Source organism: Hydra vulgaris, chromosome 13 (assembly GCF_038396675.1).
Source record: "Hydra vulgaris chromosome 13, alternate assembly HydraT2T_AEP".
NCBI classification, from domain to species: Eukaryota; Metazoa; Cnidaria; class Hydrozoa; order Anthoathecata; family Hydridae; genus Hydra; species Hydra vulgaris.
This window is the reverse complement of record NC_088932.1, coordinates 50,998,761-51,011,802: the sequence shown is the minus strand read 5'-3', so window position 1 is coordinate 51,011,802 and position 13,042 is coordinate 50,998,761. Positions and strand designations below refer to the sequence as shown.

Genomic DNA, 13,042 nt, shown 5'->3' with positions numbered 1-13,042 from the left:
ATATATATATATATATATATATATACAGTACTGTGAATAAGTTTTAGCATTTGTATTATTACACGTATTTCCAATTTTTTTTCTATGTAGTTTTTTTAAAGTGTACTTAAGTTTAATAATATATAAGAAAAGTAAAAGATTATATTATTTTGAATAAATAAACAAAATTGATGAGGAAACATGAGGGATTTATTTGTTTATTTATTAAAACGATGTGTCATAACAACTACATCTAAAACAGGATATTCAAAGAATTCTGTTACAGAAATCAGAGAAACTGGCTCCCTTGAAGATAGAAAGAAAAGTGGTAGACCTCCTAAGCTAACAAAAGATGACAATATATATTTAAAAACCCTATCTTTAATAAATACAAAAAAAGCATCAACTGAGCTGGCAAAAGACATTAAAATAGCAACTGGGAAAAATGTCAGCTCTTATTTTATTCGACGGCACCTACATAAATTGGAATTAAGAGGGTGTGTTGCAATTCGAAAACCATTATTACGGTGTGGCAATGAAGAAAAATGACTTAAATATGCAAAACAACACAAAAATTAGGCCCAGGAAATGTTTAATCGGGTTCTGTACACCAATGAATCCAAATTCGAAACTTTTGAAACGAAAGGACGCCGATATGTTTGAAGAAAAATTGAAGAAGCCTATCATATTGAGTGTTTAAACCCTACTATTAAACACATAAGAGGCTCTTTACAAGTTTAGGGCTGTTTATCTTCATCTGGAGTAGGTGATTTGATCAAAATAGGGGGATGACTCCCTGGGGAACGTTATGTGGATATCCTAAGGCACCATGCTGTATCATGCCGGAATGAGACTAAAAGGTCATAATTTTATTCTGCAGCAGGACAATGACCCAAAACATTGTGGCAAAAAATTATTTAAATGAAATGGCAGAGGAAGGAGTACTGGAATTGATGACCTGGCCTCCCTAGAGTCCAGTTTTGAATATAATTGAGCATATTTGGGATTACCTGGACAGAAAGAAGGTCGAACATGCTCCCTGAAATGCAGAAGAATGTTTTGAAGTACTTCAAAGAGAATGGCACAACATACCCCAGGATTTTATAACTAATTTGTATGAATCTATTCCCCGGCAAATATCAGTTGGGATTGAGGTAAAAGGAGGACATATTAAGAGTAAATATTAAGAGTTTTTTATAAAGTTTGACATTAAAAAGTTTGCAATTGTTCCATATTTTGTGTGAAATACATGTGTTTTAATAAGTTTATAATTTAGAACTACCAACTTAAATATTAGAGAAGAATTCTCCGAAATTTTTTGAAAAAATGTAAGTGGTCTAAAACTTATTCACAATACTATATATATATATATATATATATATATATATATATATATATATATATATATATATATATATATATATATATATATATATATATATATATATATATATATATATATATATATACATATACAGCTGTAAGCATGAAACTTAATATAAAATTTTTTAAGTTATCTTAAAAATTTAAAGAGATTTTTAACATTTTCATAGGATAAGTATTCCTTTATTTATTCGCGTATGCACAATGGTAAAATGCTTTGGGTCTGCATTGTATACTATTAGACCACCAAAATTATTTTGAAGCATCATAGAGAGGAAAAATCTTGTTCATATACAGAAGTATTCTTGGATGTTCAGCTTAATGATTTAAAGTGCCGTAAATAATAAAAAAAAAGTTATAAAGTTGTAAAAGTTGCAAAAATTATAAAGTTGAAAAATGATGCGAAAACCATAAGACTAATGCCAAAAGGTAAGATTGAATGGAATCTAAAAGAAAACCGAAGAATTGTTAGATTAGTAATAAGCAAACCATTTTAAGCTTTTTTTTAAACTATTATCCATTTTTATTGGCCAAAGATAAATTTTAAATATAAGTAAAATTACTGTATGCAGGCACTTAAAAGAGAGTCTAAATTCACACAATCCATGAAAAAAACATAATGCTAAACATTCATAACTCGCCAACCAACATCTGAAGTGCCCTATAATTAAGTGGTGCAATGTATTATTACCTGCTCAGTAACCAGTCCTCAACCCCATTGAAAACTTATGCTAAATATTAAAAAAGTAATTTCTGCTGCTAATCCAACTAATACTCAGCAGTGACCAAGAAGGGTGGTATGCAATACAAGCAAAAAGATGTCAACATCTAGTTGACTCAATTTATAGGCATTGTGAAGCCGTCATCCAAAACAAAGGTTTTGTAACAAAATACTAAGTCACAAAATACTAAGTAACGAAATACTAAGTAACGAAATACTAAGTAACGAAATACTAAGTAATGAAAAGTAACGAAATAAAGGTAATATATAAGTAAAAAATAGGTAAATAGAATACTTATTATTATATCTACTTTTTATCTATTTAATGTTAACACAATTTCTTTTTTTAGATACCACTGCTATTTTAATGACTGCACCTATTTTTATATTAATGTTTTGTTTCTGAAATAAAATATGAAACAATACGATATGTGTCATTTTTTGATCAATTTGATTGAATAATCAAAATATAAGTGATCAGATTGTTTTTTTAATAAGCACAAAAATGGTGTTCAATAGCTATTTTCATGCACGAAGCTTTATATATATGTATACATACATACATATATATATATATATATATATAAAACATAAATTGTTATTAAAATATGTATATTATATTAATTTAAAAAAGACTGGCCAAGCCAAAACCTGAGTCGATGTATGTACACTCCTTGCGTGTTTTCACATGTTATACGTGACCATACAGATAAGTTGGATGAAAGTCAAGGTAATTAAAGTGACATATTTTGTTGTCAAAAGTATCATTTTTTACCTTCCATATTCTCAAAGGCAACAACTTATAGAAGCATATATATATATATATATATATATATATATATATATATATATATATATATATATATATATATATATATATATATATATATATATATATATATATATATATACACACACACACACATATATACATGTGTGTATCCCTGTTTTACTAGTCATATATGCATGTATGTATATAATATATCAAAATTCAATTTCTTTCAATTTGACAAACATTACCTTTAGTAAGAAACAACACATTTGGCATAGATTGATTATCTAAAAAAAATAATTTGTAAATAATGATGTAAATGAAAAAATATATATATTTTTATATATATTATCTATATATATACTTTTATATATATATATTTGTATATATATATATATATATATATTTGTATATACATATATATATTTGTATATATATATATTTGTATATATATATATATATTTGTATATATATATATATTTGTGTATATATATATATTTGTATATATATATATATATTTGTATATATATATATATATATATATATATATATATATATATATATATATATATATATATATATATATATATATATATATATATATATATATATACTTAACAACAAATGTATATGCATAAACTTAACAACAAACATAAACATTAAATATGAATGGCTAATGAATTAATAAAAGTTTTATCACCAAAAACAAATAAAAAATGTACTTTAAATGCATTAGTAATCTTTACACTGTTAAATGTCCAATCAAAACTAGACTTATTAGATAAAAATAAAGCAGCTGGAATTGATAATATCTCTCCTTATATTTTAAAAAAACTGCAGTTCTGTTGTTTTTTTAAAATATAGCCTGCCACTTATTATACTATTCATCAATACATACAACACTGGGACTACCCCACAATTATGAAAACAAATAAACATCACACTTGTTCCAAAAAAAGGGTAAAAAATGATCTAACTGATTATCGATCTATTTTATCACCAGCGATTATTAGTAAAGTAATTCAAAAATTAATAAAAGTAATAATAATAAATTACTTAAATTTACATAACTTAATTGCTGAGGAATAACGTGGACTCACTACACGTAAACTAGTAATCACAAACTTGCTTGAATCAATAGATGTGATAACCAATCCTTTAAACATTGGATTTTATGCTTTAGTGGTTTACCTTGATATTCATACAGTAGGTCATAAACTACTAATTGCTAAAGTAAAGACTTATGGTTTGACAAAATATTTATAAATTAACTATACAACTTTTTCTTGAACAGGCAACAAAGAGATATAATTATTAATGAAGTATCTGAATGACTTCTAGTATTAAGTGGTGTACCACAACTCAAAGTTTTATCACCACTCTATTTATTAATGACATGCCTGAACTTGTTCACAGTACCAACAAGCTATTTGCAGATAACAGTAAGTTAATCGCTATAATTAAAAACCAAAAAGAAATGCTACAAGCGATCTTAAAAATTAATTGGCCAAATAAATCAAGATACCCCACTATATATAACTACCAACGATGAGACAATCATCAAGTCTAAAAGCAATTAGGTTTTAAAGAAATCATTTTTGGATCATTTTATTTTAAAATAGTTTTCTATTGTGCTTTATTTCATAATCTGATGTAATGATTAAAGATCTGGTTTGGTGATTATCAATCTGAAAAAGGTTATTATAGTTCTCGGGCTATTAGATTACCCAGAATATTATTTGATATGATAACATATTTTTAAACATAAAATATAATTATTTAATTAAAAGTTTTTTTATGTTTTACCTGATTTTCCATTAACTATAGTAAGATCTTTTATGGAGCCATTTTGAGCAGGATACCATGGATCTGAAGTGTAAACCATAACATTATTAAAAGACTTTGGCTCTTTATTTTCTTCAGCAAAAACCTCTTCTCCGTTCAACTTTATGCTGTATTTATATATATTGTTTTCTAATAGCTGGCTAATTTCAATGTGAGACCATTCATTAAGAGTAACAGGTTTGGTTCTAAAAACTCTGTCAAGATTGCCACTTATTGGGGCAGATATATGAAGACTACCATCACCACTTTCATGAAACCACACTCCAGGAACTCTATCACCATATTTTTCCATATCAGAACCAGTAGTAAAATGAATAACATTGTGAAAACCAGCAGTAAATGAATAAGGTTTCACATCAAAGTATATTTTATAAACATTGTCTAACTTTGGGATAACTGCTACCATGGTATTTTGTACCAGTGTTGTTTCTGTATCTTCTACCAGTTGCTCTGACATAAAAGTTATCAGTTATTTAATAACTATTTTAAAAATAAAACAAATTATAACTAAAATATAAATATATTATAGCTCAAATGAAAGCTTAAAATGAAAGTAAAAGCTTTGAAATGAAAATAAAAAATATGAGCTGTGAAATAAAAGTGATTCATATTTCAATTAAGTTAACTTGTTTGCAATGAACTAGGTTTATTGATAAAAAAAAAACAAACAAAAAAACAAGATTCAAAAGAATTTTGAATATTTTAATTCTATTAAAATTATAACTTTTATATTATACACTATATTTTTGTATATTAGATATTTATTCTATATATTATAGCTTTATATATATTTTATATTTAATAGCTAATAATAATTTAATTTTATATATAATATTTTATATTCAATAGCTTTATGAAAGTAAGATGTTTAAAGAAAATGTTATAAAATTAATAAAAATTAGTTAAAATTAGTAAAACATTTTTTGTAGATAACTGATTATTATATATATGTATAATATGATTATTAATATATATATATAATTTTAAATAATTTTAAAAATATAAAAGATATACACAATAAATATATAAAAACTTTTGATAAACTACAATATTGAATTGTTTATGAAATACATTTACTTACCAACATTTCCATTTAAAATTCTTAGATCTTTGATGGAACCATTTTGTGCATCATACCATGGATCTGATGTATAAACTTTGACATTTTTAAATGATTGTGGCTTGAAATTTTTAACGCTATGGATTGTTTTTCCATTAATAAACACCTGAAATGTGTAAGTTCCATTTAGTACAGTTTGCGATATTTTGATACTTGACCATTCATTGAGAGCAAGTGGTTCAGTAGTAATATTATAATTAGGATTTCCATTAACTGCAGAATAAATATTTAATCTTCCTGAACCATCTTCTAGAAACCATACACCTGGGTTTCTATCACCATATTGACCATTATTTCCTTTAATAGTCAAATGAATAACACTTTTCCATCCAGATGAATATGAACTGGGTTTTAACTTAAAAGTGATGGTATATGCTATATCCAATGATGTCAACATTGCAATCAAGTTGTTTTTCTTCAATATCTCTTCTGATGAAAACTCAACAACATCTATAACAATAAATACCAAAAATTAACAACAACAGCAGAAAGATGTTAAAGATAACAAAATCTATTAAGAATATAAATAAGATTTTCAAAAACAACAACAACAAAAAAAAAAAAGCCAAAATTGATGTTAATGAAATAAAAATGAAACCTAATCATTGCTAATCAACTAATCCCTAATCTTCATCAATTATTTTTTTAATCATTAATTCATTTTATCTTTAATATATTCTTTATGTACAAATATTCCTTTGACCCATACAAATTGTTTATAGAAAATCACTTTTTGTCAAAAGTTTGCTTTTTGGAAGGGTTAACAGTTTATAGTTTTGGGTTAGTTCTTTATCCTGAGGATTTGGAGAACTATTTGAAAAACAAAAATATAATGGTCAATATTCTTTATAAATCTATTAAGATTTTTAACAGATTTAAGAAGAATATAACCTCTGCTTTTTTGGAAAAAAAAAGCCAGTTTCTAAATGGTTCAAAGATGATAAAGTTCTTTACCACATAGAAGCCAGAATCAGTTATTGCCTAAAAAAGTGAATGTCAAAGAAGTGCAAAAATTACCTCAAGGATAGGTAGACCAAATAGATCATTGTTTTATCATTGATCAAAAACTGATCATTAATCATGCAAATGTTTTTAGTTTTTAAGATTTTTTTGTAATAATAATTATAATAACAATAAAAATAATAATAAACTTCAAAATAATTGACTTATTTAATGTATATTTTTTATGTATATTTTTTATTTATTTAACTTATTTATTTTGGTTTATAAAAAACTAAACAAAAAGCCAAAATAAGAAACTATTTATAATACTAAGTTTGAAAATAATAAATTAGAATAAAAATAAATAAATAGATAAATAATAATAATAATAGAAATAAATAAAAATAAATTAGATTTTCTAATTTATTATTTTAAATCTTATTCTTTACCTTTTGTAACAAATACAGCACTTGGCAAAGATTCATCATCTAAATGAAAATTCAAAAAAGTATATTTTTAATTATACATCTTTAACTTTAACTAAAAAAAAAGTATAATGAGATTTTTAATACAAAACCAATTCAAGACTAAAGGATTAAAACTGATACTAATCACAATTTATAACTATATATAATAAATATTAACTATATTAACTATATGTATTAAGCCTAAACTTAATATATATATAATGAACAGATAACAGTGATATGAGATTGCTCCAGTTAAAATCATCATCCTCTAACAGGAGCATGAGTGCAACCAAGCAACACTTAATCATGAAGTAAATCTAATTAAAAGTAAAACTGACCAAAAAAAATGCCGGGCATTACTTTGGTGGTTGCTAAAATAAACTATGTGGAGAAAGAAGATTAAATCTGCAAAAGTGTCGACTACGGATGATACTTTGCAGATTGACCGCTGTGTATTCCTTTGAATGCAAAGGAATATGCAGCATGTTTTTTAGGGCTGAGTGTTACTTTTAACTAGCTTTACTTCATTTTAATATCATCAACTTATCTAAGTCAATATAATTTTATTGTGCTACAAAACATTGGGAATTTTAATTGATATTGTCCTATTACTTTTATAAAAAAAAAAAAAAAAGGTTATTGAATTATGGGAATTTTAAACCCATTGGGAATTCCGTGGTATAAGCGGTGCCATTAGACTGGCTAACACCCTGAAAACACTTGTATGACATTTGAAACATTAGTCAAGTGGCTTTAAAAGAAGAAGTGATGGCTCTTGTCTTTGAAGTCTATCTGAATGCAAACACAAAACCTCACCAGTTTACTTAAAAGTAGTATACTAGACTATAAATGAGTATTTATGATGTATATTTTTTATAAATAATACCCAATGTTTTATTTTACTCTTCTTTTAATAAATAAGCCGCATGTTATAAACAAAACTAGTTAACAAATTAAAAAAAAAAAAAAAAAAAACTAGACTAAACATGTTGAATCACTTGTTTGGAACATGTGCAGTAGGGTAGGATTTTTTTAACTTTTGTCACAGTTTTAATTGGTCTTAGTTTAACCTGAGAAATTGATAGTTAATACTAAAATTTCATAGTAATATAGAATATAGTTAAAAAATGTCCACCGCCCACACACAATTAAGTTATGTTATTAAAATTATTGTGCTGTTTTTATGACTATTGTTGAAGTATTTGATTTTAAATAAGATATAAAGCATAAAGCACACCTAAGTAAAACTATTTTCTTTACTTGTGTAATATGCTGCAATGAACTGAAACAAACAAATACAGAAAATAGTTAGTACTTATGTGTTTTAGGTTTTAATCATCATTATTAATTTTTTGCATGTCTTTTTAATTAATTTTTTATTTAATACAGTAAACTTTTAAAGGAAGATATTTTTATAAAAATAATATTAAAGCATAGAATATTACGAACATATATTATCCATGCATTTAAAATTTTTCTAATATTTCAAATAAATATAGCAAAACTGTTGTTGAAAAATATTTAAGAGTATGGACAAAAAATTTAGTTTCATTGGAAAAACATATAACATCAAGAACTGGTCTTTTATTGAAAAACCATTAGATTCATTTAATAGAATGCTAAAAAAAACTTTTATTATTGGATGTTACGACTAACTGTCATCAATTGAAAAACTGCTGTTGAAAATATGTATATTATGGAACAAACTCAGCTTTCCAAGTATTTCTAAAAAATCAGTTAAAACAAAAATTGAAAAGTTTATAGAAAAATATGACAAGTATGTTAAAAAGCCTGGCGAAAAGGAAGTATGCTCTGCTTTTGGAGATCTTTTTGATGTCACCAATATTATTGCCATATGGCTTAGTCAAGAAGATAAAAAATGTTATAACATACAACTATTAAGTTCAGGAGAAGTTGGTCACAGTAATAAAGCACAAGTGTCATTACATCCTTCAAAAGTCAGAGCTTGTAATGCAAAAGATACAACTTCAACAAGCAAAGTAAATAATTTTCCAGTTAGCAGTTCAACTGCATCAGAAGAAAGTGGTTCAGATTTAGATTCACAAGACAATTACAAACCAGTGGAAATTAAAAAATTAAGAAAAAGAGTATACAATAGAACCAAGTTAGCATCTAATTTTGTGATAACCGAATCTTTAAGTACAAATAAATCAGCTAGAATCTGTAAAAAGCTATATGAAAAAGGTATTGAAATAAAAACTGCAAGTCAGACAGGAATATGGAAATCAACTATAAGGCAAGGGAAAGGAAAGAAGATTATTATTAAAATAGTGCAAGAAGAACATTTTTGTCTACACTTTGATGGAAAGAAAATAACAAGCCTGAATACCAAGTTGTGATACTTCAAAATGAGAATAATAAAATAAATTTAGGAATTCTTAAACTTCAAAGTAGAAAATCCCATGATATTTTTGAAGCTTTAAAAAAATTGCTAAATGATTTTGATGCATAGAAATGTATTGCAATGATTATATGATAATGACACAACAGGAAAATTAAATGATGTAGTTGTAAAAATACAAAATGAAATGGAAACCAGAGGCTTTACTAAACCACAATATTTAGGATGTCAGCATCATATAATGAATCTCATTTTTGGTTGATTTGGATCATTTTGTAAATTATAAACCAATAACTCCTGGTTTTGATTATAAATTTGTAAAGGATTTAACCGAAAGTTATGAAAACCTTTAAAAAAAATTGTTCATATGAAACTAATTATTATATAAACTTAGGATGGCGAGATGACTACAAATTTCTTTATGAGTTGTGTGAAGCTTTTTTACTTCAAGAATTAAAAAAAATTTTTAAAAATTAAGTGACATAAGCTTCCTCTATTGCACAGTGCAAGATGGAACTCTAGAGCATCATATGTTCTTATTGCCTACTTTCTTATACCAACATGTAGGTGCGAACTTAAAATTGCAGCAACCTTTATTGCAAATCCGTGGAAAAAACTTCAGCAAACAATTATTTGATGATAAATTGTATGACCATATGCTAGATGCATGACTGATTTTAAGTCTACAGCTGCTTTAAAGTGCTTTATGAAACACTGGAGCAAAGTAGATAAAGCACTTCATATTCCAAGAACAAACATCATTACTAAACATGGTGTTAAATTAATGGAAGATCTCGTTAAAAATTCAAAAAAATGGGAATATGCAAATGAGAAATTTATTGGAAAGAATGACCTGTGAAGCATTTAACTAACTTGCAGAAAATAATTACTTTTATTGATCCAATTTGGTGGATGTATTTTTTAAATACTAAATATAATTAACAGTTTGTTATATTTATTTTTGTGGCTGTTTATAAATGTGTGGGAAATAATCTTTACATGTCCTCATGTAGTATATGAAAAATCATATTATTAACTAGGGGGAGGGAAGTGGGTTTGGGAAGGGATATGTCAACAAACCAGTTTTTTATCAATTACTCAACATTTCTCAGATTATAGAAGTATGACCATAACAGATTCAAAAAATGTCATAACCCTAACGTGCAGCCATGCAAGCCTCAGGGAAGAGGCAACCATACAAACCTCAGGGAAGAAGTAAGTAAGATTATGCTAGAGTAAGTGTTAGTTTTATAAAGTTTTATAAAGATGTAAGACAGATAATAAAATAATGTTTTTGTTAGAAAGAAACAATGGTCATAAACACAATGACTTTATTATTGTTAGCAACTCAAGTAAAGTTCTAATCATCATTTTGAACACATCAGGCCATAAAGTCCTGAAGGTAAAAAAAGTTAATTTGAAAACTTAACAAACTATATATATAACAGAACTTAAATACATGTAATACACTTAAATACATTTCTTACTTATTATACATTTGAAATACATTTCTTATCTTACTTTACTTTTAATACACATCAACTGACTATCTAAGAACATATCAATTAGTGTGAAATAAGTCCTAATCAAATGAAAAGAACATATCAATTAGTGTGGAATAAGTCCTAATCAAATGAAAAGAACATATTAATTAGTGTGGAATAAGTCCTAATCAAATGAAAAGAACATATCAGTTAGTGTGGAATAAGTCCTAATCAAATGAAAAAAACATATCAATTAGTGTGGAATAAGTCCTAATCAAATGAAAAGAACATATCAATTAGTGTGGAATAAGTCCTAATCAAATGAAAAGAACATATCAATTAGTGTGGAATAAGTCCTAATCAAATGAAAAGAATAAAAGCTTGCATACTTAGCCTTTCAGAAAATGTCATTGATATATCACTTAATAGTTTATTATTAAAAATCCATAATGAAGTAAAATTAGAACATGATTCGCAGGGTAGAGCATAAGTAGAAATGACATATATCTGACGGGATAAATTAGTTGCTAGTGCTGATCCTCATTGAAATGTAATAATAGATGCGACTCTGAGGAGATGTCTATTACTTAACTACTACACAAATTATGTTTACACATTAGCAATAATGTTTTTTCTTACATTATTGTATGCATACTTTTTATATTGCAGTCAATATTTTGTTTTGTAAGTTTTTGTTTGGTGATATGTTTACTGTATATCTTTGTTCATTTTAAGTCTTTATAAAAAACTTTATTTTTTGTTATTGTAAGTATTGTTTGGGTGCAATGTCTGTCTTATTTTTGTCATCATATGAGTACTTTTTTAAATATTCTTCTATTAATCTTTTTTAAACCAAAATGTTTCATTTTTCTTCTTCTTTTTATGAAAAAGCAATAAAGATAAGCAAAACTAGAAAGCTTTAGCTGATCTATATAAGCTACAACTTGTAAAAACACTTATTTAGTTTATTTCTTCAACAACTTGTTTCCCCATCAGTAGGCTCATCAAGAACTTACTGATGGAGATACAAGTTGTTGAAGAAAAAAATTAGATAAGTGTTTTTACTAATCTATTATTGCTCTATTTTTTGAACACTATTTGTAGAATACACTAACATACTTTATATATATATATATATATATATATATATATATATATATATATATATATATATATATATATATATATATATTTATATATATATATATATATATATATATATATATATATATATATATATATATATATATATATATATATATATATATACACACACACACACATACACACATGTATATATGTGTAGATATATTGAATAGTATTTTTAACCTGATTTGCCATTAAGGATAGTAAGATCTTTTATGAAACCATCCTGAGCAGGATACCATGGATCTGAAGCATAAACCATAACATTATTAAAAGATTTAGGTTCTCTATTTTCTTCAGCAAAAACCTCTTCTCCATTCAACTTTATGCTGTATTTATATATATTGTTTTCTAACAGCTGGCTAATTTCAATGTGAGACCATTCATTGAGAGTAACAGGTTCGGTCTTAAAGACTCTGTTAAGATTGCCATTTATAGGGGCAGAAATATGAAGACTACCATCACCACTTTCATGAAACCACACTCCTGGAACTCTATCACCATATTTCTTCATATCAGAACCAATAGTAAAATGAAGAACATTGTGAAAACCAGCAGTAAATGAATTAGGTTTCACACCAAAATATATTTTATAAATACTGTCCAACTTTGGAATAATTGCCACTATATTTTTTTTTAAAATACGTGTTTCTGTGTCTTCTATTAGTTCCTCTAAAAAATAAAATTTTAAATATATTAAATAACTGTTTGAAAGTTAAAAAAGTTATTTAATATATTTAAAATATTTGAAAGTTATAAAAAACATTAAAGTTTGAAATTTAAAATTTTAAAGTTGTGATTCAAAAGTAAAGTTTAAG

At 25.7% G+C, this 13,042-nt stretch overlaps 1 protein-coding gene across 4 annotated transcripts in view; it reads right to left on the bottom strand.

Annotated features, from left to right (window-relative positions):
* Window positions 1-13,042, bottom strand: part of LOC105845300 (uncharacterized) — a 211,880-nt gene that overhangs the window by 53,486 nt on the left and 145,352 nt on the right. For 3 of the 4 annotated variants that reach the window (XM_065816628.1, XM_065816630.1, XM_065816629.1), the window contains 5 exons: window positions 12,408-12,896; window positions 7,212-7,250; window positions 5,782-6,270; window positions 4,662-5,150; window positions 3,104-3,142 (listed from right to left, as the gene is read on the bottom strand). In XM_065816628.1, the coding sequence (XP_065672700.1) occupies window positions 3,104-3,142; window positions 4,662-5,150; window positions 5,782-6,270; window positions 7,212-7,250; window positions 12,408-12,896 (1,545 nt within the window). The remainder of the gene's footprint in view (window positions 1-3,103; window positions 3,143-4,661; window positions 5,151-5,781; window positions 6,271-7,211; window positions 7,251-12,407; window positions 12,897-13,042) is intronic. The other variant, XM_065816631.1, reaches the window with a different exon arrangement.